The sequence below is a fragment of the Populus nigra genome, chromosome 3 (genome assembly GCF_951802175.1).
Source record: "Populus nigra chromosome 3, ddPopNigr1.1, whole genome shotgun sequence".
Lineage (NCBI taxonomy): Eukaryota > Viridiplantae > Streptophyta > Magnoliopsida > Malpighiales > Salicaceae > Populus > Populus nigra.
Window position 1 is genome coordinate 19264368 of NC_084854.1, and position 27224 is coordinate 19291591.

Here is a 27224-nt window from a genome sequence, read left to right on the forward strand (position 1 = left end):
ACTAAGATCTGACCAGTTGAATTACATCCCTTAGATTATTTAGTGGTATTTTTAATTGAAGGAGGTGGTGATGTTTCATATTAAATCTTACATTTGTGAATATATATATATATACACGCGCGCGCGCAATAAAAATTAGACAACCTAAATTCATTCAAGCTAATTAATCCTGGATTAGCTAGGGTGGAGAACCTAATTAACATGGGGCGAGTTAAAATTAACTGAGTTGGGGTAGTTCATATTATAAATTTAGTCTAGCCCAAATTGTAAATAGCAGCCAAATAGGATTATCGGATCAGGCTTCCACGCTCTTTCCATGGTGATGGGTCTCTTTCACTTTTTAGTATCATGACCCCCAACATGTTATGAAGCATGAAACCTTAAAAGAATCAATGTTTATTTATGTAATATTAGATAAATAAAAGGAGAAGACAAAACGAAAATAATTAAAAATATATATTTTTAAAATTGTATAAATTAATTAATTTATTTTTTATAGGCATAGATATGATTTTCTTTTTTTATCTTCGTATCTATCTCTCCTTAAAATTGATTAATTATATAAGTATTGATAATTATTTATCGAGTTGTATAAAGTTTCTCATCTTTTATCAAGTGATAAAATCCAAACTGAATATTTATAGTTAATTAACGTATCATATTTCACTAATACAACATTATATATTATTGTTATTACAGTTGTCAAATTTAACCTAAATTATCGAGTTAATAGTCCGCTCATAAGTTATTGGGCACTAGATTGCCCAAGGTATAATAAAAAGTCAAAAGGCCAAACTTTTTTGTTTTTTTTTTAAGTAATTGGGTTTTCATTTGAGTCATGATCGGGTTTCTTGAATAAATTAAGCTTTGATCGAGTATGTCAAGCTTTTTAGGTGATTGAACTATAAACTTAGCTTGATTTTGGCCTTGAATTACTAGGTTTTTAAATTAAATCATCAAGCTGGCTGCATTTAATGATTATGAATATTTCCAAGATTAGTTTTTTTTTTATTATAATAAAAGCTAAATGGTGTGGAAAAATAATTATAGATCAAGAGATTTTTTACTATGAATTGTAATAATAGTTTTATATTTAATTTATCATCTTTTCACGAGACATTTTTTTAGTTTTTTTTTTATTCTTTAGAAAAAGAGTGGCGTCCGCATTATTAAGAAGACGCGTGTGATTCTTCTCAATAACCAAATCTAATCATCCGTTTTCTCATTGGATGCACAATCATGCTCTTTTACACATGGTGTGGTGTGTATAAACAAATAATGGTTGGATTGTCGTTAGTGATTAATTATTTGTGTTTTTTCTTTGTTTTCTCTCTCCTAACAACTGAAAAACACAATTGTCCTCTTTGTTTGTTGTTTGTCAAATCAGGTATTTTTTTCAAATTATGTCAGGTCCAAGTTATATAGGTCTGACATGGTTATCAAACTCCAAGCGCTTCAAATATTCTCTATACTCTTAATATTTTTTGTATATTTAAAAAAAAATGATATTAACCTGTTGTGGAGCACGGGTCATTATACTAGTATTCTTAATAACATGACTTATTACGCATGATAATTGTCAAACGCATCTAATTCATTTGAAAATTTTTTTAAATAATTTCTAAACTTTTTTTTTCTTTCAATTAGACCATTCTATAATATTATATGGGATAACGGAATCGGATTATTGGACCGAATGAATCAATAAAACACCAAGTTTGTCGGTTTTTCAAGTATTTGAAATTGTTTCTATTTGAGGTTCTAATAATACATAGTGGTTCAGTTCAGTTAATTTCTGTTAGAAATTTATATAAAGACAAATAAAAAATAAAATGAATATAGTTTTACTCTAAAAAAAATATGGCAAGAACACGAGTACTAAACAAATGTATTCGCTCAACAAACCAAAAAAAAAAACAGGGCAAAAGATAGATCGCCTTTCATATATAATCAAACAGGCATCCACTAAATGCTATATATGTGGATGTTCTTATTTCTACACAGCTATATATCATCACCAGAAATGTTTTGGTTGCCTTCATGATCTTCAAAGTAAGATATCCACCGAAGTTTTCTGAATAACCGTGAAATCATCCGATGGTTAATGGTGCTACAATTCCTTTTATTTCATGCAACCACAAACAATACAACATGTTATTTAACTTTAGAAAAAACTGAGCACTAGAGGTGATGGACAGGTGGCCAAGATGTTCCATGGGAAGTTGGCATCGTGAGATGGATATGAAAATTTTGCATCTCTTTGAAGAACCATGTTTTGATTGTAAGGATCAGGATTGAGAGGTTGGAGTTGATACCGCGAAGGTAAAGCATGGTTTTCTGTCCTCAATCTCTTAAGAGCTTGAAGGTATTCTTCAGGCTGTATTTCAGCTTTCTCACCCTCCGATTCAGTTTCAAATTCTCTAGCATTTGATTCTGATTTATCACAGAGAGACGGCTGTGATACTGGAGAGAAAGACTTGCTATGTTTTGGGATTGGATTAATGGACGCACTTCGGTTTCTGTTTTCCTCCACGATTCTCTCAAGGAATCTCCCTTGGGCTTCAATCTTAATCTTCAAGCTCTTTTGAACCTTCGGAGTTACACAAACAAAAAAGAAATCAACAAACATATGCACTGTGTTTATTTATAATTAGGAAAGCAAAACAAAGTTTCATTTTTCACTCTTGAGCAAATAAATCTGCATGAAGAAAATTATGTTGCTACCTCAAGTTGATCGCTCAATCGCTTTTGAACCTCCATTTGCATCAGTAATGCTTCATTGAGCTGAGCTCCACTGCAAGAATTTTGCAACCAGTACTTAGATTAGAACACAAGTTCATGAACAGGTTGAAGGAGATGAAACTTCTTAATTAATTAGTAATTAACTCACGATGTCGCACTGAAATTTGGCAATATTTCTGAAATATTTCTCCTTTCATACTTCCCTCCTGAAGGAAGATACCAAAAAATTAGCATACACAAAAGCAATATTACAAGTACTGCAAATTTATGGTACTCCAGACTTACTGTTGGTTTCTGGGATAAACTTCGATATTCTGTATTTCTGAAAAAAAGAAGAAGAGAGAGAGATCAAAGAATATTAAAGACTGATTAACAGAAGCCCTGGATGTTATTAATCACACTTTGTACTATCTCATGGACAGAGATTTCAGTTTGAAAGGAAAAAAAGGAAGAAATATATTATATACAAAAGAAAAAAAAAACTCTATATATATATATATATATATATATATATATATATATATATATATATATATATATATTGCAGAAATTGAGCTATATCAACATATACTAGGTCAAAGTATCAATGATCATGAGTGTATTTTAATTAGTATTTAGTCTTTCAATTGTCAGGATAAAATACAAGAGTGCGGCTATGCATGTTGCGGTCGAAATCTGAATTGACGACAGTAAGAATCCAGGTTGGAGACATAAAATCTTAATGGGTTGTATAGTTCCATGCAGGAGTGCAAGCTAGCTAGAGGAAGAAATAGATAAATACCTGCAAATGGCTCTTGACATGGTAGATAGTCAACCCAGAGATGCCCATAGCCCTCAAGATACCCTTTGGTGTTGCTCCTGCGAATCGTTACAGATATAAACATGAGTGATCACATAAATAACAAGACATCTTACGAACCTCAATAAACAGGAGAAACATCACTGGAATTGCAGTGTATTGATAAGAAATTAATTTGGTCAAGCTTTATTAGCAGGGTGAGCTTCTATGTAGTTTTGATCACTGAAAATCTTTCAAAAGAAAAGGTTCACAGTATTAATTAGTGGCGGATTAAATATCATTAATGAATGTACACTGATTAACCAAGAACGTACTATCAGGACCACCAAGTTGATTAACAGCCTCCTCGAACCGATCGTGCAGTTCTTGCGTCCAGCGCAATCTTTCTTTGTTGGATACATCGGAGCGACTTGAACCCATTGTTGGAATAATTAAGGTGATTACACACTGTCAATGCCACCGTACAAGTAATGATGCATCGACTACGTCTTCTCCCTTGTAAGGAGGGTTATTAAAACAAGAGAGCAAGAAAAGAACAGTTATGTAGACAGGGAGAAGATGATTGGGTCGATGAGAACTAAGATATAATTTGATTAAAAAAGATGCCAAATGATGTCTGCTTGTCGCGGATAAACCAAGCTTTTATAAGTAGCAGTCTGGATAACTCCAAACTCAAAAGGGTTTTTCAACTTTTCTGTCATCTATGGTAAGGAATTCAAGGGTATTGCTCAGAGTCCAAAAACTGTACAGCTCATGATAAGCATATGTTCTGTCTGTCCCTGTTGTTTTTTTCTGCACTATCCGACCTCAGTCAACCCTAATTATCACCTGGGAGAAAAACAGGGCATTCTGTAGCGAAGGCCCAGTCAAATGGTCCAGTCTTGCCAAGGCAATCAAGATCCTCTGGTGTCTTCGACTGGCTACGCTTTTAGGTATTGGACCTAGCTCAGTGACTATTTGGGACATTTCGGATCCTAGCTAGCGTGTTAGCGAGCTGGGCCAGGAAAGGATCCCTTAAAGATGTTTGGTTGCCACAGCTCATCATGGGACATCGACGGCAGCATATCTCGAGGCCACATTTCCATAACTGGTCTCAGTCATACATCAAGCAAAATAGATGCCAATAGCACAATATTATGTTCCACTCTTCCCTGTTAAAAATTCTTTTCTATAATTAGGATAACTAATTAATAAAAGGAAAATGGATGCCACTCATTGGGATGGCATAATAAGTTTAGATCACCAGGCAGACAAGCAGACTCCTGCAAAGCAAGTCATCTCTAGTTTAATATTATTCATGCATTTAACATAAAAAAGAGATCAGATTACATAACCTGCTATTCAAGCAAAGGGTTCAGTTGGGAAGAAGGCAAACTAAACAGTTGGAGGCATCTGTTATAAACAAGTATTTTAACTTTCACATTGCATAAGGATAATGTTCACTACTTTGTCTGCCACCGCAACGACACTGACTATGGCCGGCTCCTCTTCATACAAGATGGACACTTGTATTGCTTAATACTCTCAGCCTTAGCAGGAGTTATCTTCACACACTTTCCATGGTACCACCTCTCGCAGACATCACAGCCGATCCAGAATTCATCAGAGTTGTAATTTCCACCACAGCTCCCACATAGAGTTTGAGTATGTTCATCTTCTTCCTCCTCAAAACTATCTTCTGTAAGCTTAGGGTTGCTTTTTGTTAGTCCATCACTTGATCTCTACAGAGAGGAGGAACCCAGTCAGTGGTTCCAGCAATAATATGCATTTAATAGTCCAAACCAGTACATCCATGAAAGGTTGAGGACAAGTAGAAAAGTGTGTACATTTGGAAATTAGGCTTGCTGTTGCTTACTGAATAACTGCATCTATGCATCACTAAAGCAGTATATCAATAGAATACCAAAATTGATGGCACCATCAGTCGCTAGGGTGATGCATGATATAGTTCTACACCAGATTAGTATTTTAGTTGTAACAATTAACAAGCAGAGAGAAAAATAAGAATGAAAAGCAATTGATCAAGTTTGAGATTATCAGAAAATAGAGACAGTCTAAATCAATTTTTTATTAATCACCTTTATGCTGCCTCGAGATTTGCTTCCACTATCTACACTAGGCTTTTCTTTCACAGGCTTCCTTTCTGTTACAACTTCAAAGACAGTAGGCAGATCATTGATCAGGCTGAACAGCCTTTTCCTGTCAATAAAAATGTACTTTAGTTTCTAAAGCCATGCTCAACATAACATCACACTGAAAAACTGAACAACACAATAAAAATAAACCTGAAAACATCCCAATATGCAAATTGAAAATAATTATGTTTCAGGTCTGCAAGACAAACATTACATGCCAAAATAGATGGTTGATCTTTAAAAGTTTTTATGTTATCTGTGGTGGCCTATCCAGTCCTGACCAATTCAAACAAATCATAATTTGCCAAGAAGAATAAATATACTACCACTGCATGCTGCCATGTATTCAATTGAAAGCATATCTTGACATTACTTTCTGTCAAGTATTTTTTGAAGTTTCTGGAATCCTTTATAACAAGATTTTATAAGGTGCTAAAAAATAATAAACAATTTCATAAATTGTCCTTTGTAAAGGAATAACTGTTAAAAAATGAGGATATTATCAAGAAGATCCAATGTAATAAATCTTGTTCAAGCAAACCAATTGATAACGCTACCATGATTCTAAATCTCACCAACTGGAAGGCAATTAAGAAAGATGATCGGGTCATTGATTGGTGGGACATGGTGGTACCATCTATTTAATCATCCAACAAATCTGATGTAAATTTTCCCAAGGTTAACTTTCCTAACTTCATCAACATTTTAATCACATCAAAATTGGAGAACGAATAACAAAAGAAAAATGTACTAGAATGAGAATACCACATGTCCCTGCGCAATTGTGCACTAAATTACCTTTCATTCCTATTAAGACGAGCACCAAGATAGAAAGCCACAGAAAGCAACCATGAATCACTATGCACGGCAACCAGTGAAAGCCAGTCTTTTCTGTTCATTCCATCTCTAGCAAAATTAATTCCAAGGGCAGGTTCAGGAAGCTCTGGTGGAACTTCCTCTGCTGGCAGGGTTACTTCCCATGTTTCATTTGGATGTCCATACAGACACAAATTCTCCTTATCTAACACCAAAAACAGAACAAAAAAGAGTAAAGCTAATATTCCTTGAGAAATCAGAGGAAAAGCAGAGTAACAGCAAAATGCAAATCTTACAATTCTTGTTTCTTCATAAATAAAAACATTACCAATTTACAAGTACTAGTTATTTCAAATTCTCTTCTTCCAGTTTTTAATATCCATTTTAATTTCAATTTTCTGTTTACAGAGTCAACAAAACATTGAAGTTTCAACAGTGATGCCCTCAATTTCCACTTTCAAAGCTTAAATTTTCATAAAATCTACCACAAATTCTGAAATAAAACCCAGTAATCCTAAAAAATACAGCAGCGGAGATCACGTGCAAAACTTCAAATCACTCCACCTCATAGTTTCTCGAGAACCAAACAATTTCTCTAAATTTCACCCTATACTAGAACCAAGATTCCACAAGAAAAAAATATCAATAATAATTCAAATCTACATTTACACCACTACACATTACCTGGATCACAGAGTCCATAAAAACCATCCACATCTGAAAACAATAAAAGAAAACGTAAAAAAAAAACCCACGATCATATTTATAAAAAGATTCAAGATTTAAAGGAAAGGAAAGGAAAGGAAAGAAAAAACAGAAAGAACTAAAAATTAAATTACCATAAGTTAAAGCACGGACGACAGCAGCTCTTCTAGCACTGAAATCTTTGAAGATCTCCTCTACGGTTCGTGGGCTTGAAGTCATTTCCATGGACAATTAACTACAAAGATCTAAAAATATATATATTTTTTATTTATTTATTGGATAATTTTAAGAAATTATAGGGATTGTTGTACGGTAAGAGCGTGAAAGAGAGACAGGGGATGGAAGGGAGGATGATACGAAGACAACACATGTAAACGTGAAAAGCGAAACCAAAGGAGAAAATAGGCAGAGGGAGTTCGTTTGACGCGATTAAGGTTATTTTGCTATTGGCGCGCTCTGTTTTACTGTTTGGATTCCCACGTGTTGCGTTAATATTTGTTTTAGTAAATTAAATAAACCAAATTAGTGAGCATCTGCTATTGTTATTGACTTTATAACTTGATGGTGGCTGTAACTTCAAAATTGCAAATATGAAATATCTACCTCCTGGTTTAGGCAGGCCATCTGCGCTTGAGCAGTTGAGCGATAGGCTTTCAAATTCTGCACTTCCTCCACTGGTTTTTGCATGATTCCATCTGTTATGTTCTTTAAAATAACTACTCCAACTTCTTCAATTTCTTTTTAAAAAATTTAGATCTTAATCCTTCGTTTTCTAATGATCAATGAAATTTCGAGTTCTTCCAGCCTTAAACTTCGATGATAAGACTCTATCCGGCAGGTTTTAAAAACTACGCTATTAACTAAAATTATTCACCGTGTTTTTATAATTTTACTTTTCCTATTGAAAAGCTTAAAACAGACTATTGGGGCATTAAAATCTTTTTATAAAGTCTGTTAATTATTATTATTAAATTGATCAGAAAACAATCAAACAATCAAAATACCATTTAAAGCAAAAATTTTAAAATTAGCTTTAAGGGGCATTTTTGTTTTTTCATAATTTTGCTATTATTATGCTAGTTGAGGGGCAATTTAATATTTTACTAAATATAAAATTTAAAAACAATGAAATCTTAAAAGAAAATTTTTGAAATTGATGTCAAAGGAGCTTTTTCATCCGTTTGCAATGGTTTTTTTTCAGTATTATTATATCAGATGAGAGGCTATTGGTTTTTAACTAAATATATATAAAAAAATAACTTGTATGTCCAACTCATGTGATAGCGTGTAAAAGTTATTTGCGCTCTTTAAACGACACATATAGCGACTTTTATAACTAAATTTTTATTTTGTTATCTCTTTGGAAACGACACGGTGTCCTTTTTAAATCACACAAATCAAATAATAGAATTAGAAATTTTAAATCATCCGAATCAATTTGAAATCAAATTGGAAAGCGGGGGACTAATATGTCGTTAACAAAATAATGAGCTAAACTTTTCTTTTCTTTTTTCTTTTTTCTTTCTTTTTTCTTTTTTCTTTTTTCTTTTTAAATTTAAAAGTTAAAACTTGTTCTTGAAAATTCCCCGATTCAATTCAATTTATCCGAAGACTCTCCTCTCCGCCTTAACCAAACTTCGAGTCCAGGCAACGAAAGCCGAAAAGTCGTCTCCAGCCCACCATACTCCACCCCCGCTGACGCCGCCGACACCACCATCCCTCCATTACCCAACCGACACAAACTATCTTCCAAACGACACGCCCATAAATTAGAAAGACAACATAGTCTCGGCCAGTGTCTTTAAATTATTTTTTTTCTGTCTGACTTGTTAAGACAAAATCAGAACGAGAAAATTGTGGGTTGGCAATGATGGAGGAAATAGGAGGAGGAGGAGGGAAACAAGGAGGAGAAGTGTGTGTGTCTAGATCAGTGAACGAAGTATGGAAAGGGATGATGAATGGGTTAGGGTTTGTAATGAAGTTGTTTTTACAGATATTAAGAGGGACTCCTTCTATGGCTCAATTTTTACTTTCTTATATTGGTTTTACATTTCCTCTTCTTTCTTCTTCTCCTCCTTCTTTTAAGCCATTGCCTGTTGTTGAGATTCCCTTGCAAGAAACCACGTCGAACAAGATCACAGACAAAGCCCATGATAGCAGTTGTCTTCCTGGTTATGTCTGTGATTTTGGTGCTTCTGATGATTGCCTCATTGAGAAACTCACTGTACGTGCTCTCTTTTACTGTTTCCATTATTATTTTTTTGTGGGTTTTGTTTAAATTTTTATTTTTTAATTTTTTGGTCGGGTGTTTTCAGTGGTTATCGGCACTGTTTTTCTGTGTTTTGAATGTGGCTTGCTTAGGTTTTTTATTATACATTTTTTTCATTTAGGTTAGTTTGGTTTTAGTAGACAGGAGAAAATGAATGACATTTTGGGGAAATGTAGTAATAAATGATGAATGACAAATTCATGCTGTTAGATACGTAACTGTTATGGATTGAATTTGGGAGTTTTTGCGTCGCATGAAGTGATAGTGGTTGTTTTAGTTTAAATTTTGTTGTGGGAGAAAGGAAATCTGCCACTGGCCTAAATTATGATAGTTTAAATTTTTTAAATAAAAAGTTGTATAAATGCAGTTTATTCTGCAAATGTAGGTGGTGCTTGACTTGGATGAAACTCTTATTTGTGCATATGAGGCTTCTAGCTTGCCAGCCATTATTCGCACCCAAGCTGTAGAAGCAGGGGTGAAGTGTTTCGAGTTGGAATGTTTCTCTTCAGAGAAGGTCTCTCTCTCTCTCTCCCCCCCTATATATATATATATATATATATATATATATATATATATAACCTGATACTTTGATTTTTATCAGTATCCTAGCTACATATTAACATGATCTTACTGGATTTGAAGGATGTTGGAGGAAAACCAAGGATTAATTATGTGACAGTGTTTGAAAGACCTGGTTTGAAAGAGTTCTTGAAACAGATTGGTGAATTTGCTGATCTGATTTTGTTTACTGCTGGTCTTGAAGGTAGATGTTGTTCTGTTAGTTTTATTGATCTTCCAGTAATTCTTTTCATTTTTCCTCTTATTTATTGTGTTTAGATTTCATACAGGTTACGCCAGACCGCTCTTTGACAGGATAGATGTGGAGAACCAATTTAGTCAACGTCTTTATCGACCTTCAACTGTTAGCACGTAAGTGCCCTAGTTTATTGCCAATGCTCTTTGTTTATAGAATATCCTGTCTGAGGCAAAAATGCTGTAACAGATGGGTGTTTATAACCAGTTTGTGCTGTTACTTTGTTGGTTTATTGAGATGCTCATTGAACCTTGGGCTACACAATGCGGGGTGTGGCATCAACCTTTTGATATTGTTAGCAAACTTTCTTTATTAAGATCAAGTGGCAGAACAGAGTGTTCTTAACAGGTAGGGTTAGATTGCGAGGTCAGTCCTTGTAGCGTCACATAGGTTCCATCTTCAAACTCAGTGAAGAGAAATTTAACTTAGAATGAGTGGGTTTGGTTATAGCCAGTTTGTCCTTTTTCCTCTTGCATGACTCCTTCCAGACTTGGAAGCCATGTGGGAAATTGTTGCTTATCTGGAAAACTGGAATAAACCACAAGGTGTTGTCATTTTATTGGATTCTGAAATGAATATAGATTGAGGATCTTGCTTGCAAATGCTGACAATCTTCAACATTGTGTAAATCACAGGGAATATAGAGAACATGTGAAGGATCTGTCTTGTTTATCAAAAGATCTCTCACGAGTTGTGATTGTTGACAACAACCCATTTAGTTTCTTGCTACAACCATTGAATGGAATACCATGTGTTCCATTCTCTGCTAGATTGCCATATGATGAGCAGGTAGGAATTCTCAGTGCATTAAGGAATTTAACTTTTTTTAATGCCAAAGAATCTTATATACTTCATTTCTGTTTGTTTCTGTCATTTGGCTTGTGCAGCTTTTGGACGTCCTCCTTCCACTCCTCAAAAACCTATCCCTACAAAAGGATGTTAGGCCTGTTCTTTACGAGAGGTTCCACATGCCTGAATGGTTTCAAATGCATGGCATTCCTGCTTCTGCTTTGACAGTGTGAGAATGAATAAGCTGTGCGCACCTGAGCAAACACATCTCCTTGGTAGCGTTTTGCAGTGATAAAATGTCATTCCATGTATATTATTGTTGTCATAAACAGGTGCTGGTGAAGGGAATTATGTTCTTTTGAGGAACCTGCAATGGTGCATTTCTGAAAATAAGTTATGAAGCAGGTTTTCCATGATTGAGCAAACTCAGATTCTTTTGTAATTAGGCATAGTCAGTAGTGTTAATGATTTTGAAGGTTTTGGAAGTTGCTTTTTGTTACGGATTAGTTGACCCTTCCCTTGTATAAACATTGTGGAATGATTAATTATTATTCTTTCCTCTGTTTTTTCCGCTACTTACTAATTATTTATGATTGGTTAATTTTAAGTTAAAAAAAAATCAATTTTCTGGAAAACGCTGTTGAAACCGCGTTTTCAAGCAGTCACCGTCCTTAATACACGTTTGCTAGTTGGCTTTCTTTTTCTTTTTTTGAAAGCTCGCTAGCTGGGCTATATATAGAATCACAAGAAAAGAGTGAGGTTATAAATCGAAGCAAATATTGTGTGATGTGAGGAGGCATGAGATTCTCATAATACCTCAAATGTGACAGCAATGAACGGAGCATGCACTTCACCATCTTGTTCCCTCAAGCATGGATACTGTATTTATAAACCTAGCTATATGTACAGGACTACCAATATACAGCAAGTAGCTAAGCATAAAGAGAAATATAATATAATTTTATCATGGCCACAATAACGAGCACGATTGTTGGAGCGAAGGTAACACTTACTTTTGAAATGTTTCCTCTGTGCACTATAGGTGAGGTGAAGCAGAAGATTACTGAGCGAACGAATTTGAATAGGAACAGGCTAACTCTTAGGGGTGGCCATAATCTTGAAGAGTTGGAGGATTATCGCACACTCGAAGAGTGTCGATACAGAGGAGAGGCAACCATTCATCTTGATGTTAGCCCCTTATCTGGAAATCCAGAGTTCGACATTGCGGTTGGGCTTCCAAATAATGATTGGAAGGCAATGAAAGTGAGAGAGACAATCACAGTGGCCGAATTGAAGGACAAAATCATGGAGCGCTGGGGCATTCCAACCTGTAGAATGACCCTGACTCGCCTTGACACAACAATGGAGGAAGATTCTTCCTCCTTAATTGATTACTATATTTCATTGATGGGTGTCATCAGAGTTGCAGAACATGAAACCAAGGAAGTTGTAGAAAGCGAGGAGGGAGGTGAGACCTAGGATATTGGCACATCTTTAGACATAATAGCTTAAATAAACCATTTTCTCAATTGAATTTCGGAAAGATTCGAGCTTGACGACCAGTTTCCATAACATGCGGGCAACATAATAGCAATTCTGGCCCTCCAATAATTTCTATATTATTAATTATAATATGCCAACTCCATAGGCAATAATTGGGTTCTCACCTAGCTTAATCAGATTTCTGTCACAGTAAAAAATAATCCTCGATCGTTGCAATTCCCTCCTCCATCTGCAAACTGCTCTCCAAGCTACTCAATAACTCATCTGTAACATGTATGGTTGATTGTGTTTTTTATATATATGATATCATGATGTGAAACAAGATGCCTTCTTTGTTTGACACTTGGGATATTAGCTAGGGAGTTTGAGATTTTGATAGTTGGATGGACTTGACATTGATAAATTATTGGACTTTTTGAACAATTTTGCTATATGTTTTTTTAATAATGTGATATTTTATAAAGTAAGCTTTTATATCCAAGTTCAATAATGTCGAAGTGAATTGAAAGGTGAGTTTTTTAATGAAGAGTTGTGTCCGTTTAAAAATCTATTTAAAATATTATATATCAGGCCGGTATCCTTACTAGCTAAATCTTTGCTCTCCCAAGCCGAATGACAGTCTTGAGCAAGAAGATGAATTTGACGTAGCAGCCAATGATCTCCGTTATAACTTTCACCATAAACTACAGCCTCTCGAGCAATGAAAGATATGCTCTTGTTCCTGGTTGCAATGGTAATACAAAGGACTTGGAATTGATGACGCCTGAACCGGAGCATATCCGATGGGAGACAGTTGTGGAAAACCATCCAGATCAGCATCTTAATTTTCTCTGGTGTATGAATTTTCCAGAGCCAGCTCCATTTGGAGTCATGATGCAGCTGATCAGTAAAAATATAATTTCATATTTGGAGCCTGCTCCATTTGGAGTCATCATTCACTTAATAAAAGATTTCAAATACAAAATAAAATGCGATGGTCGCTTTTGTAATTAAAACCTGTTAAACCAGCACATGATTCTCAACTAGATCCTCAAAGAAAATAAGTTCTCACGTAGATCCCCCAACAATATTAAGCATACCCACTCAAATTTATGAAAAAATGGAGACGTTTCAAGATAAATAATACGTCATCGTTATTTTATGAATTTAAAGGCAAAATTTTAAGATGAGGGTTAATTATGAATGCGGTGAAGGAAAATGTTACCATGACAGCTAATTTGAGCACTAACTCTTAGAATTTCTCAGGAAGGTGATGTGCTAGAAAATCATTACACACTTGAATATTATGGCTACAGAGAATAGGCAGTCTTTCATCTTTCTATTTGCTGATGTTCTTGGTTGCTATCATAGGGTACTAATTCATCGAAGTGTTGCCCTTCACGTTGCTATCTGTTTACAATTCCTGTTCTGGACTCTTTTAGTTTTATGCTACCAGGGATGTCCTTGCAAAGAATTCTTGGAATCCATATAAAGGTGGAAATAACAGAAAGCAAGAAACAGAATAACAAATATCTCAAGAGCAGACAAGATTTGTTGACAAAAGTAAGTTGATGATAAGAGAGAGATAGAGAGATGGCACTTCAACTGAACCACTTCTATCCATCCACTTCTAAGCATGGCAAACAACCTAAGCCTCCACTTACCTCCACCAGACCTAGGCCAACAAAATTTCAAGTCAAAGCAGCGTCCACAAATGGCAGGGAGCTGATACAGTCTGGTGCTGTCAGGCCAATACCACCAAAGGAGGCAGCCATGGCAATGAGCTCTGAAGGTTTCATACTCCTGGACATCAGACCAGATTGGGAGAGGGATAAGGCACGGGTGGCTGGGTCATTGCACGTGCCACTCTTTGTCAAAGACATGGACAATAGTCCCTTGACTCTTTTGAAGAAGTGGGTTCATTTTGGATACATTGGCTTATGGACTGGCCAAAATTTCACCACGTTGAATCCTGATTTTCTCCAGCAAGTGGAGGCCGAAGTTCCTGACAAGGATGCCAAGCTTCTTGTGGCTTGTGGTGAAGGACTAAGGTAAGAAAGATTGGTGTTTGTTTCTTAGAAATCTTTGTTAAAACAGGCTACTAGCCCAAAATGAAGTGACAGATATGGTTCTATACACCTTGCTTTACTTTGTTGCGATGGCTCAGGTCCATAATGGCAGCTTCGAAGTTGTACGCGGGAGGATTCAAGAACTTGGGATGGCTTGCTGGAGGATTCAATCGTTCTGCAGTTAGTGATTTCCCAGCTGTTGAAGGTTCAGAGAAATTGCAATATGCAACCATAGGTGGTGTTTCCTACTTCTTCCTTCAATTACTCATACTGTTGCAAGCCGTGGGCAAGGATGATTGATTGGCTAATAATGCGATATGCTCTCAAAATCTGATAACGTTTTGAGGTAGCTTTTTTTATGGTAATGTTGGCTAGAAAGCCCAGACGTTTTTAAGCATATCTTGACGTTGCTAATATCTAATGCTGGCTACAGAAGCATGTTAAACAAAGCACATTTCCCACTCTGCATCCCATATCATAACTGCCATCACTGTTCAAAATGCATGAACATTCCCAATGGCAGGTACGGATCCAGCAGGCTTGTCAAAAGATGAGGAGAAAGACACATTTGCTCGCATAATTGAATGCCACATGCTTAAAAAATCAACCTTCAAGATCAAACAAGATCTTGGAGCCTTAAAAGTTGAATTAAACCATGAATAAATAGTCTAACAAGGAAAGGGACATTTATTGGATTGTCTCTGGTGCTCCTGGTATCGGATGAAAAGAAAAGGTAAAAGTAATTGAAAAGATCCGCACTCAGCAAATATTATACACAAAGTAGCCAAGTGCTTGTGGACTGCTTTTGGATGACTTGAACACCGCTATATAAGAGAAGACTCCTGCAGAAAATCAATCAAACAAAATCAGCAAGCTCTCCACCATCTTTGTAGCTGAAAATATTTCTGCAAGATTACAATACAACCGATCGGAAAGAATTGGTAAATTGGGAAAAACAGTACAAACAGCTGAATAGGCAGAAATGTATTGAAAGACAAACAGGAACATTCAGCTGTGCTACAAGTTCCGCAAGCGATAACATATAAATATCAGTAACAAGACCAAAACTTGAGATCTCTCAAGTCTCGAATAATCACAAACTCTTGCCACCTCCACGAGATGCTACAAGAGTGAAAAAGTATCTATAACTGGAAAGAAGCATTTCTAATCTTGTCATCCATGCCAAAATTCGAATTTAAAGATGAAGCATAAAGCAATCACATGAGATTCCTAAGGCTTGCCTCCTAATGAATTCGCGGTGAGATGCAAAGCAACCAACCATGAAGATATCCAAACCATTCCATGTCAGACTCTTTAAACTGCTAACAACTTGGTATAAAAAATTTTACAATTGTAAGCTATTCTCAGTAATTATTTTATTTTATTATTATTATTATTATTATTATTGGTCCTTTTGGGGGCAAGAACTTGCTAGTTTCAAGAAGCTCTATCTGTGCCCAGATGCAGCCTATAATGGCGTGATATGTGATACTAAATCTCCAATAAACCAAAGGAAACAATAAGATTTTCTTTCGTTTCTTAGTGATATGCAGCAGTTCCAAGCTGCATGGCCACACCTCCAGGACCAAGAACAGGTCAGTGAATCAACAGCACAAGTAATCACCGGGTTTTAACTTTCTTAAAATTGACAAGGGAACAAATCTTCAATAGAAAACAGCAGCATGTCCACAGATATCAATCATTGGCGTTTATCTGAGATTGTTTTAACAAAATCAACGAAGTTAACATAATTTTTTAAATCAAAGAAAAATCAGCAAAAGTAAAATAGAATAATTATGCCGATGTTGTGCATACTGTCAAATCCCAGAGGAAGAGCACTGGGACAACAAAGAAGCCAAAATAAGCAGCCAAACACCAGTAATCACAACACTTTCTCTTCACTTACAGCTACAGACTAGACTCAAAAAAATGCCTCAGTCCCACATCAAGGAGCACATACATAAACATATAAGTTTCCAGATTATCATTGTTAAAGACAGAAAACAAATAGCCATCAACTGATCAAAGGGATAATAAGCTATTAATTAAAGATAGAACATAAAAGGTGCCATATATTTGACCATTGACAAATAAACAACGCCACCCAAGATAGTAACACCATCTAAAACATAACAAAGTACAAGAATTATAAAATCTCGAAAACATCAAATCCAAAAACCAACAATCTTAATAAAACTACTACTATCAAGCACCAACATCTTTGAACCTCACCTTGAGCCACCCCCAACAAACCACCAAACCCCCCCTCCTAATCCGACCGACTAGCAAACCTCTCCACCTTCTTATCATTCAAATTAAGCCCGACCATAGCCTCACCAAGCCCACAACTCACCTCAGCCAGCAGCTCAGGATCACTATAATGGGTAACAGCCTGCACGATAGCTCTCCCCCTCTTAACCGGATCCCCACTCTTAAAAACCCCAGACCCTACAAACACCCCATCGCATCCCAACTGCATCATCAACGCTGCATCAGCAGGAGTAGCCACTCCACCCGCCGCGAATTGCACAACAGGCAACCTCCCAAGCTGCTTTGTCTGCATAACCAAATCATAAGGCGCAGCAATCTTCTTTGCAAATGTAAAAACCTCATCATCATCCATATTTCTCAACATCCTTATATCCCCCATCACAGACCTAACATGCCTAACAGCTTCAATAACGTTCCCGGTGCCCGCCTCGCCTTTAGTCCTAATCATTGCCGCCCCTTCCCTTATCCTCCTCAAGGCCTCACCCAAATTCCGGCATCCGCAAACAAAAGGGATGCGGAAGTTATGTTTGTTAATGTGATTATCTTCATCAGCCAGTGTAAGAACCTCAGATTCGTCAACATAATCGACACCAATCGCTTCAAGGATTTGGGCTTCGACGAAATGCCCGATTCGGGCTTTCGCCATGACAGGGATGGTCACTGCTTGTTTTATTTCTTTGATGAGCTGAGGGTCGCTCATGCGTGCCACACCACCTTGTGCACGGATGTCGGCGGGGACTCGTTCTAATGCCATGACGGCGCAAGCTCCGGCTTCTTCGGCTATACGGGCTTGTTCAGCGGTGACCACGTCCATTATGACCCCGCCTCTGAGCATTTGAGCTAGGCCTACCTTAACGGAGAATGGGGATTTTTTGGTTTCTGTTATTGTTCCATTGCCGTAGACAGCCACAACTCCGGTTCCTGCCATTTTTTTCAGAGAGAGAAAGGGAGAGATTGGTTTTGGATGGGTTGAGAGAGAGAGAGAGAGAGAGGGGCGGCGATAGAGGAGAGGGGGTTGTGGTGCTTAAGTAGTGAGAGCGGTGGGGCTGTTGAATGGTTCTTATTTATTTGGAAAACATCGACTTTAGTCCTACAATTATAAAGATGTATTCAATTTGATTTATAAATAGTTTTTATTCTTAAAAAGATGGTTAAAAAAATTCTTAAATTTCAAATTGGCCCAGGTAGAATGTGTAAATTAATAAAATTAATTTTTTGGTGAATAATGTTTTAATAAAATGTGAGCTAGATTCAAAGGGGGTGAAGGCTATTTCATAATTTTGTAAAATGGTTTTGATAGAGAGATTAAATGAGAGGTGGGGGACTAATCTGAGTAGCCTTAATTCTTACTGGTTGAGGAGGGAGGTTGTGTCTTGATGATATGAGATTCTGATCAGACGGTTGAAAAGAGTCTTGGAGGGGGTGGGGTCAGGTAGATTTTCGGAACTTGGAGGCCACGCCTTCCTTTCGATATGCGGAACCTCGGTTTGGGGAATCAGCTCAGCTTACGTGGGGAATCAAGGTTCTTTTGTTTATTTGACTGACAGGAATTTTTGCCCTACCCAATTTGCCTCGGATTTTTGACGGCCTATTATTTCAATTTTGTTTTATTTGTAGTAACAATTTATTGGTTTTTAAACTGTTTTTGTTTTTATAAAAATATATCAAAATAATTTTTTAAATTTATATATTTAAATGATTAAAAAATATTAAATTAATTTTTTTAAAAAAATCAAAAACCTTAAAAATTACAGTCCAACTATACCTTCAAATAGTGTCACAGTATTAACACGTACTATAAAATGAATAGTGTGTAAAAATCATCACATGTTTGGTGAAACGAAGTAAGATAATTTTGCAAATGTGATTTTTAATAAAAAAAAATTGTTAATGATTTTTTAAAAGATTTTTTTAAAATTTTAATACTGTATATCAAAACTATAAAACAATTATTAATTTAATATTTTTTATATGAAAAAAGTTTGAATAACAAGTTAAACTGCAATACCAATAAAACTACATGAATAAAATATAAATCAATTTATTATGGAATTTTTTGAAAAGATTAAATTAAGGCAGGAGATTTTTCATACATCGGACCACGCCTACAAAAACTAATTGTAGATGGTATGAGATGATTTGAAATCAAAATTGTATCCATATTTGACCCAAAAAAATATTCCTGGACAGGCAGACTGTGCATGGCCACTGGTATATTCAGGAAATACTTTTTTTTTTTTTTCTCGTGCTCGATGGAGAAAAGGAGAGGTGATAAGGTAGAATTTTAAGTGGCTGGGACAAAAGAGAGGAAGGCTGCGGCTCATTTCCAATCCTGATAAAATTTATCCTCCCCACGAAGAAAATGGGGAAATGGTCATGGAGTCGTCTTCGATTTGTCCTCCTCATTTTATTTCTCTAGCTAAACATGATTAAACAATGTGGGGTCGGGGGGATGGATTTTGGAAAAAGTTTTGCATTTGTTGACTGTCGTTTACTCTTCTGGGTCGCTTTCAGTATGAAAGAGCAAGCAAATCTTTGTTTTGCTTTGTGTTAAAATATGATTGGTAAAGTGTTTAGTCTAATTAAGTTTGATTATTTTTCTTTTCCTAAGGCGCAGCTGATTGATTAATGGTCATCTGGTTTTAACTTCTAAGAGATGACAGGGAGCATTACCAGTATTGAAGCCATATGCAATGTTATCATGAGAAATAACTCTCTCTCATCTCCACCGGCTTCACTAGATATTAGAGATTATATCTGAATTTCTTTTGTTATCTATTTAAACCTAAAATAGTAAATTAACCTAATAAAAATCAAATCATCCTGACCTGATGATCAGCTCCTTCGGTCGCCACAAAACCAGACATCACGTTTTTGCCACATGATGAAGCCCTCGGAGACCAAATATGGAAAAACAGAAGATAACATATTGCATTAAACCTTTGGATCATGGGTCCTAGGTAACATGTATTCTACGGCTATACAAAGAGATAATGAATGTTACATGGCGGACGGGTCAAAACAAAAAACAAAGGGCATGATGGTCTTCCACTTTAAAGAATAAGCTCATGCAATCGCATCTCCATCCTTGATTTAAATCAAATGCGATACCATCAAATAGTACTCATGGGCATGAAAGCAAGCAATGGTGTAGATGCAACTAATCCATGTTGCAAGTTATTACCGGATCTACACGGTGTTAAGAATATAGCTTCATGTTGCTTAAACTGTAAAAATCTTCCTCACCTTCTTCAAATTCCTGCGACATGTAGGGCAAGTACCATCAGCTTCTGCTATCCTGCAAAGATCAAATTTAAACATATAAATTGGCTTCTTATTGGTCAAGATGATTGTGCATCAGTAAATACAATCAGTATTGGCAAACACCAAATTTTATTCAGACCAATTCTGACTAGTAGCTATGACCCAGAAGAGTGAGTCAAAAGTAAAATAACACTAAATAGCATTCCGGAACTTTACACGTTTTTATTGATTCCCTGCGATATTTGAAAACACTAAAATCATCCGACTCTTTTTATGTGCAATTGCTATTATGAGACAGAATAGAATATCTTAATATGGCATGCTATCAACTTCAACTAGAAATCATGACAGTCCACAAGTCCCACCCAACCAAACCATGCCGTGATCAGCTTGTTCTAAAGGTCATGCCTAGTAATTGGTGTCAGGTTGAGATTGTGCCTAACAAAGGATGCAGCCATCTAGCTTCCATTAAAACAATAGTCCAGTAATTAAAAGATACTATTAAAGTGCTCCGATAGACCAACTAAAACACTGAAATGGTTTCTAAGCCTCTCTAGGTCTCATCAACTCTGCAGACAACATGGTTTTAAATATCGAGTATATCCAAGGAATGTGAGACATTTAGACTGCTGATATTTTACCACTTATCACGGAAGGGGTTATCTTGTCCACTACCATCACAGAGCATCCGCATCCGCATCAGCCAGCGACACTCTTACTGTGATTTAAAACAATGATATTTTACAATACCAAAGGCCTAAGCATGGACTTGTCGCATTGTAAATACTTTCTGTAACCATATGCAGATTAATAGTGCTTTCTTCAGTTCAATATGCCATCTACCAAGTGCCAACTAAGTCTAAAACACATCCTAGGGTTACACAGGGCACGCCCTCACAGACAAAAGGAAGAATTGATGCATTTACTTCATCCCCAGTTTGCCAACCGTAATTTGTCACAAGGTCCAGAAAGTGCTGTTTCAAGATCAAAAAAATAATCCAAATTTGAGGGTGGAGAGTAATTACCTTGTTCCACATGCAAAACAAGCAACACAGTGCCCACATGGGATGAAGAAACATTCCCTCGGAGCATCAAAGCAAATTGCACAAAGACGACGGGTATTATTGTCATTTTCACCATCTCTTGATTTCCCTTCAAGGGAACCAGCTGCAAGAAAATCTTCAAGATCCTCCTCATCGTTTGAGACAGAATCATAAGATGAGCCCCAGCTTGAAAGGTCCTCATCTTTACATGAAAGCAAGGGGGCTCTCTCAGCTTCTACCTCTCCAAACAGAATTCTGGTTCCATCTTCACGAATGCATTGAAACATGTTCAAGAAGTTGAATGCCGCTAGTATGAGAACTGTTATTCCACCTACAGGCAGAAAAACAAGTAAACATAAGATATCCCTGTGTCAATTAAAGAGAGGAAACACAAGAATAGAGTATACCTATGCCGACAATATATGTGGCCCATCTTGGTACATAGGAGACTTTGACATTCCACTCGTCACTTTCTGAACCCTGAAGCAAATGAAAAAAAAACCTTGGATAAAGGTTGGGAATCTTCAGTTCTACAGACTATTTGATGATGATCTTTTCTCTGGTAGTCCTACTGAAATCTATAAATACAATACTGTAAGAGTGCCAATGGGACAGCCTTAAAAGAAATGGAACTCCAAAGTGACGTCTAAAGTGGGACTGGTACTTTTAAAACTTATTCTTTTCCTCTTCCATTCAACAAAGCTCTCAACTCCAGATGTTGGCCTTACATTAAAACAGAGACGTTACAGTGAAGATAAACAGATTTACCTGTTCTGGACCAAAAGAGTTTAAGACAGCAACATTTCCATTGGGAAACATAATGTTCAAACTACACTTCCCATCTGTAAATGTACATTTGTAGTAAGCTTTGGTTGTATTGTATTGCAAAGATCTTACTCTGATGGCTAACTGAACCTGTTTAAAAAAAAAAAAGACTCACCCAAGTAAATAATGCAAACAGCCATCCAGGAAGGACACAGGACTGTTTCAAAATCAACACAAGTAGAAACAAGACTATAAAGTAATAAAATGAACACAAAGATATTTCACGCCTATGATATAGCACATATGAAAATAGGCCATTTTTTTAGACTCTTTGAATATATCTTATGTAGGTTATGGGTCTAAAGGGTTGACTTCCAGAACCCTGCATGGATGCACCATCAAAATATATATATATATATATATATATATATTGCCTAAGATTTTTTGTATAGGAGGAAGGATACCATAACAGTCATCTTCATTGTTATCTGCTAGACTGATTATAGAACCTGGGGATGATGAAAATGGAGAGGGAGAGGGGGGGGGGGGGGGGGGGGGGGGGCTCTGTCACTAGAGTGCAAATGGCCGAAACCACAAAATACTTTTTCACGTTTTGTCTACAAAGTTTGTCCTTTCAAATGAGCTGTAGCTTAGGTTGACAAGAACATGAAAGCTCTCAACGTAGAAAAATTGTAAACTTATCAAGAGATGAAGAACAATGTAAAGAAAAATAAGCACCTTTTTTGCTATTTATGGCATAATTCACGGGTCAAAAGGTAACGTTAGCCAAATACTAATCCATGTTGATTCTCATATTCTTTTATAAGTGAATCAAACAAAAAAATTATGTGGTTCAAGCACCAGTGGCACAAGGAAATTTTCATATTTTGCACTTATCTGCCAACGTAGAAAATATCACAATGATAAGGTGCACCGGGTGATCTAAACATTGCCCAAAGGAAAATATTTTAGCAAGTTCAATACAAGAAACAAGGAGAGGCAAGGTCCTAAATTTTCAGATAAAGTATCGTTCATGTCTTTTTATTCTTCAATTACTTAATATATGTCTGGGAAGCCAACTTATTCTTCAATTACTAAATATCATGTCTAGGAAGCCAATGAACTACAAAAACAAAGAACTGTCTATCTGTGGATAGTAATAGAAGAAATGAGATATTTATGGATTAAATCTTTATTAATTGATTGTGGAACATTCCTGCAAGAAGAAACCAATTGATTATACATAAACAGGTCAAAAAGTTTGCAAATTACCTCTACTTTCTCTGAGTTCAAGTTACCCACTGCAATATGGTAGCTTGCAGAGGTCAATATACTCTGTTGGACAAAACCACTTCCTGCGAAGAAAAAAATTCCATATCAGTTAACATGCTTATACAAAGAAAACATCTAAAATCACAACCTTAATCTCACCTTGAATGACATTCCATGATAAAGTGGTGTTTGGATAAGTTGGATCCTCAAGCCATTGAGAAAGGCCTTCATTCCCTGCGATTTTCCAGCTTCAGAATCACATGAAAATAAAACTCAAAGTCCAATTTTGTAGCCAACAAAGAAAGATAATTAATTCCCAATTCACATGGACTCATTACATTCGCATACCTACCCTAGAAGCAAGCACATACGACAATTCCAGAAAAGCCACAAAATTTATCTAATAATCAGTTCTTAAGCATACCTTGTGCAATTACAAGGAAAACTGAGGAGCTCGGGGAGTTCACCCTGTATGTGATATTTATTTGAGATCCCTTATTCAGAAAATATACGAAGTCCTAGAGAACAAAAGCAAAATAAGCACAAGAACATTCACAAGCACCAAAACCAATTCAAAACATAACTGCAACCATAGCTTTACAGACACCATTGCACAGAAAAAAAACACCTGCCTTGTGAGAATCGGCAGGAACAGAGACATCAAGAGTTCTAGACCAGGTCCGTACAACATCAAGCGGAGGAGGTTTAAAAAACCCATATAGCATCAGCCCCGGATTAGTATCATACAACTGTTCCACCTAGAGAAACCAACCCAAATTTATCAAAATTACAACCCAAAACACCATATCAAGTTCAAGAACCTCTTTTAATTCAATAATGGAAGTACTGTATCTAAACCATTAATTCCCGTCGGTACCAGCTTTAAGAACAACAGATATAGATAAAATAAAATAATTTACCTTTATAGACTGCACTAATAAGGGATTAGGTGGTAAAAGAATCGAGCATTTCGGTCCTAGGGTTAGCCTCATTGAACCATAAACCCCCAAAATCAAAGTCATGGACACTGTCAAATTAACAACCAGTTATAAGATACTAAAACTATCTACAAAATTTAACATTGAGCAGTCTAAAATCTGATCTAAAAACAATTTTTAAAAAAATAATAATGATAATAGAGAGAAAAATGATAAACGAAAGACAAACCAAAGAAGCAGAATGTGAGAACCACGACGACACAAAACCACGTGCAATCTCTGATAGCAGATAAATCATCAAACGCAAAATAATTTCCACGGTAGGAAAGGTCAGTGTATTGGTGTTGCAGATACTCTATCTCTGGCTGTCTAAATTCAACTTGACGAAACCGTTGATTATCTTCTTCGTGGACTGGAAAAGAAGCGTGATTCGAAGAAGAAGAAGATGCAGCAGCGGAATAATCCCTAGAAGAAACTGAAATTTGACCTGGTTGTGCCATTCTAAGAAGCAAAATAGGATGGATAATTTAATTAAATGAGTGAAAAATTGAAAACCCTAAGTAGGAACTAGAGGGAGAAGATGAGTGCAAACCTTGGAGAAGTTGAAGAGAAGAAGATTCCATGAGAGTTGATGATACTGGCTGAGTTACTGCAACTAACTCACCGATCAGTCTACTGATTTCGAAAAGAGACCACGGACTGGTTGTTGTGAATTCTGGCGGGGTTTTATTTTATATTATGGAATGCCTAAGCTAAGGACACTTGTCTGTTTAAATGACTAAACTGACCTTCCGAGTCCTTGGATAATTTATAACCGCAGATAACCTTTTATTTTATATGAGAAAAGCTAATAAGATCCTCTTTCGGACCTTTGTCTCCTTGTTACGCGTGGGCGAGTGTGTGTAAGGGTGTAAGTGTTCTTTTAAATGATGCAGCCTTCATAATGACACGCACTTTCTCCCTCAAGGGTGTTTTAGATATTTAAGTTCATGATAAAAAAGTATAAAAAAAAAAAAGATAGAAGAGGGTAGCTTGGTTGTTTGATTTAAAAAAATTGTTTTTTAAAAAAAAAAGATAAAGCTTTGCCAAATACAATTCCCTTTATGTTTTAGTGATGTTTTCGGGGTGGTGTTGTACTTCTTCTATACACCGAGAGAGAGGTTGTTTTTAATACGAGGTCAAGGTACATTGGTTTAATTTTGATTTTTGACTTATGACTTCACTTCAAATTAGATTATTATTTTTTTCATTGGTATTGCCATGTCTGCTATCATTTTCCCGGTTAATCAAAAAAAGCTTAGTAATCATCTAAAAGACAACCCAGTGATAAGAGTTTGGAATCAAGAGGTTTGCTCTCCCTATGATCTCAGGTTCGAGCCCTGAGGTTGCTAATATTAATGGCCATTGAAGACTTACTCGGTCGTTAACTTCAGGGTTCATGGGGATTAATCGAGGTGCCCGCAAGCTGGCTCAGACACTCCACGAGAATAAAAAAAAAATCAGTTAGCAGAAAAGGGGAAAATGACATTAATCTCAAATTTCAACTCATATTTCGTTAAGACATTTAAAATATATATTATAATTTAGAACCTATTTGTTGAGAAATTCATACAGAAGTTTTCTTACTGGTGAACCAAATTTTTTCAAAAACAACCACGGTTGAGCTTGATAGTGTGTCAAGCTTCGAGGCATGCTCAAGAGAATACACATCCTTTCTTAGGCACGTCAAAAGGGATGAACATCCTCTCTTGACACGCCCAAAGAAATGAGGTAATGTGGGTCTGGCGAACATATCAAACCCAAGGTGCTTGGACTTGACATTTAGCCAAGTTTAAGGTAATACGAGTCTGGAGAATATGTCAGATCCAAGGCACTTGAATTTAATAGTCCACCAAGTCTAAGACAATATGGGTCTACTTGGAATTGATAGTCTGATACACCTAATGGAATGATCATCCTCTCTTGGGCACGCCTAAGAGAATGACCACATCCTTCTTTAGGTACGTCCAAGGAAATGACCATCCTTCATTAGTAAAACAAGAGTCCAAATTAACATGAGTTTGACAAACATGCCAACACAAGGCACTTGAACTTGACAGTCCGACAAGTCCAAGATAACGACTATCTTCTCTTAGCACGCCCAAGGAAATGATCATCTTCCTTTGGCATGCCTAAAGGAATTACCACATCCTCTCTTTGGCACGCCTAAGAAAATAATCATCCTTTCTTAGGCACGCCCAAGGAAATAATCATCCTCCCTTGGCATGCTCAAGGGAATGATCATCCTACTTGAGGCACGCCCACAAGGATGACCCTCCTTCTTTGGGTTTAGCCTAGGGAAAAAGCTCAGCCTTCATGGATTCAATTACATCTAACATCTAGGATCTTAATATCTTTACACCTTTTAAGTGTATAAAAGCCTTTCAAGGACCCACCATATTTCTATCAAATATTAATATAGATGTAACGGATATTTATACCTTATTAAAAGTTATCATGGTAAAATTACACTTTATAACTTTCTCTTGACAAAAGACGAGATTCATGGACTAGCTATAAATACACCAGGAAACCTTCAAATCAAAAGTTCACAATCTTCATTCTATACTACATATATATTTTCAGAGTATTTTTTTATAATATTATTGTATTTTCTCTTTCTAAAAAGATATTTATTTAAGTATTAGAGAGTCTCCACCTCCATCAAATGAGATTTTTTGCAGATACCAACCATAAGTCACCAAAGTCTACCAAGCACTGAGTATAAGCTATCAACTACATTGGTTAGGAAGAATAAAAAAAATTACTACGATAAATTAATTAACTAATTATCCAACCCGGGAGTCTTATTACTTTGTACTTCATCACTTATTAACTATTCTTGATAGTACATTGCTTATTAACTATTCTTGTTTCGGTATCACTTCTAGTTGCTTTTTATCATTTGTTAATTGACATGAAAATTTAGTATGAAAAGTTTGTGTGTAAATCACTATCCCTTCAATGTGAAGGGATTTAGAGTACATTCTATAATTTTCCTACTTAAAAAAA

The 27224-nt window shown here is 36.1% G+C and overlaps 7 protein-coding genes across 8 annotated transcripts; 3 read left to right on the plus strand and 4 right to left on the minus strand.

Moving 5' to 3' along the window:
• Positions 1-1919: 1919 nt before the first annotated feature.
• On the minus strand, positions 1920-4685 carry LOC133687767 (myb family transcription factor PHL7-like). Its single transcript, XM_062107077.1, has 6 exons — positions 3856-4685; positions 3524-3600; positions 3028-3064; positions 2891-2948; positions 2725-2794; positions 1920-2590 (listed from the first exon to the last, which is right to left on the minus strand). Exons 1-6 carry the CDS (start codon positions 3959-3961, stop codon positions 2165-2167), a joined length of 774 nt encoding a protein of 257 aa, XP_061963061.1. The 5' UTR covers positions 3962-4685; the 3' UTR covers positions 1920-2164.
• A 135-nt stretch (positions 4686-4820) lies between these two features.
• On the minus strand, positions 4821-7636 carry LOC133687768 (PHD finger protein ALFIN-LIKE 1-like). Its single transcript, XM_062107078.1, has 5 exons — positions 7332-7636; positions 7177-7209; positions 6475-6697; positions 5620-5740; positions 4821-5262 (listed from the first exon to the last, which is right to left on the minus strand). The coding sequence occupies exons 1-5, from the start codon at positions 7420-7422 to the stop codon at positions 5014-5016; spliced, it is 717 nt and encodes a 238-aa protein (XP_061963062.1). The 5' UTR covers positions 7423-7636; the 3' UTR covers positions 4821-5013.
• A 1121-nt stretch (positions 7637-8757) lies between these two features.
• Positions 8758-11644, plus strand: LOC133690188 (uncharacterized). Its single transcript, XM_062110409.1, has 6 exons — positions 8758-9421; positions 9852-9980; positions 10109-10229; positions 10315-10396; positions 10916-11069; positions 11168-11644. The coding sequence occupies exons 1-6, from the start codon at positions 9065-9067 to the stop codon at positions 11300-11302; spliced, it is 978 nt and encodes a 325-aa protein (XP_061966393.1). The 5' UTR covers positions 8758-9064; the 3' UTR covers positions 11303-11644.
• Positions 11645-12035: 391 nt separating this feature from the next.
• LOC133689439 (uncharacterized) lies at positions 12036-12548 on the plus strand. Its single transcript, XM_062109295.1, has one exon. It carries the CDS (start codon positions 12036-12038, stop codon positions 12546-12548), a length of 513 nt encoding a protein of 170 aa, XP_061965279.1.
• A 1513-nt stretch (positions 12549-14061) lies between these two features.
• LOC133690190 (rhodanese-like domain-containing protein 10) lies at positions 14062-15069 on the plus strand. The gene is made up of 2 exons (XM_062110411.1): positions 14062-14602; positions 14719-15069. Exons 1-2 carry the CDS (start codon positions 14145-14147, stop codon positions 14918-14920), a joined length of 660 nt encoding a protein of 219 aa, XP_061966395.1. The 5' UTR covers positions 14062-14144; the 3' UTR covers positions 14921-15069.
• Positions 15070-15215: 146 nt separating this feature from the next.
• LOC133690189 (probable pyridoxal 5'-phosphate synthase subunit PDX1) lies at positions 15216-17912 on the minus strand. 2 transcript variants are annotated; one of them, XR_009841397.1, is made up of 3 exons: positions 16853-17912; positions 16245-16333; positions 15216-15462 (listed from the first exon to the last, which is right to left on the minus strand). XR_009841397.1 is itself a non-coding variant. In XM_062110410.1 (2 exons), the coding sequence occupies exon 1, from the start codon at positions 17817-17819 to the stop codon at positions 16890-16892; it is 930 nt and encodes a 309-aa protein (XP_061966394.1). In that variant the 5' UTR covers positions 17820-17912; the 3' UTR covers positions 15216-15462; positions 16853-16889. The 2 variants fall into 2 exon arrangements, 1 of the variants encoding a protein (XP_061966394.1); XM_062110410.1 differs by lacking the exon at positions 16245-16333.
• A 1886-nt stretch (positions 17913-19798) lies between these two features.
• Positions 19799-24918, minus strand: LOC133688726 (E3 ubiquitin-protein ligase APD2-like). Its single transcript, XM_062108312.1, has 11 exons — positions 24766-24918; positions 24403-24674; positions 24156-24262; positions 23868-23993; positions 23660-23753; positions 23395-23469; positions 23236-23318; positions 21967-22113; positions 21606-21678; positions 21181-21529; positions 19799-20189 (listed from the first exon to the last, which is right to left on the minus strand). Exons 2-11 carry the CDS (start codon positions 24671-24673, stop codon positions 20114-20116), a joined length of 1401 nt encoding a protein of 466 aa, XP_061964296.1. The 5' UTR covers position 24674; positions 24766-24918; the 3' UTR covers positions 19799-20113.
• Between the last annotated feature and the right edge of the window lie 2306 nt (positions 24919-27224).

Coding starts and splice junctions, on each gene's coding strand:
- LOC133687767 (XM_062107077.1), bottom strand. CDS start 3,961: ATGGGTTCAAGTCGCTCCGATGTATCCAACAAAGAAAGATTGCGCTGG. Junction 2,795..2,890: donor CCAAATTTCAGTGCGACATC/GTGAGTTAATTA, acceptor AAATTCTTGCAG/TGGAGCTCAGCTCAATGAAG. Junction 2,591..2,724: donor GATTGAGCGATCAACTTGAG/GTAGCAACATAA, acceptor GTAACTCCGAAG/GTTCAAAAGAGCTTGAAGAT.
- LOC133687768 (XM_062107078.1), bottom strand. CDS start 7,422: ATGGAAATGACTTCAAGCCCACGAACCGTAGAGGAGATCTTCAAAGAT. Junction 6,698..7,176: donor TTATGGACTCTGTGATCCAG/GTAATGTGTAGT, acceptor TTTTGGTGTTAG/ATAAGGAGAATTTGTGTCTG. Junction 5,263..5,619: donor AATCTCGAGGCAGCATAAAG/GTGATTAATAAA, acceptor TCCTCTCTGTAG/AGATCAAGTGATGGACTAAC.
- LOC133690188 (XM_062110409.1), top strand. CDS start 9,065: ATGATGGAGGAAATAGGAGGAGGAGGAGGGAAACAAGGAGGAGAAGTG. Junction 9,422..9,851: donor GCCTCATTGAGAAACTCACT/GTACGTGCTCTC, acceptor CTGCAAATGTAG/GTGGTGCTTGACTTGGATGA. Junction 10,397..10,915: donor CGACCTTCAACTGTTAGCAC/GTAAGTGCCCTA, acceptor TGTAAATCACAG/GGAATATAGAGAACATGTGA.
- LOC133689439 (XM_062109295.1), top strand. CDS start 12,036: ATGGCCACAATAACGAGCACGATTGTTGGAGCGAAGGTAACACTTACT.
- LOC133690190 (XM_062110411.1), top strand. CDS start 14,145: ATGGCACTTCAACTGAACCACTTCTATCCATCCACTTCTAAGCATGGC. Junction 14,603..14,718: donor GCTTGTGGTGAAGGACTAAG/GTAAGAAAGATT, acceptor GCGATGGCTCAG/GTCCATAATGGCAGCTTCGA.
- LOC133690189 (XM_062110410.1), bottom strand. CDS start 17,819: ATGGCAGGAACCGGAGTTGTGGCTGTCTACGGCAATGGAACAATAACA.
- LOC133688726 (XM_062108312.1), bottom strand. CDS start 24,673: ATGGCACAACCAGGTCAAATTTCAGTTTCTTCTAGGGATTATTCCGCT. Junction 24,263..24,402: donor TCTCACATTCTGCTTCTTTG/GTTTGTCTTTCG, acceptor TTAATTTGACAG/TGTCCATGACTTTGATTTTG. Junction 23,319..23,394: donor ATCATGGAATGTCATTCAAG/GTGAGATTAAGG, acceptor TTTTCTTCGCAG/GAAGTGGTTTTGTCCAACAG.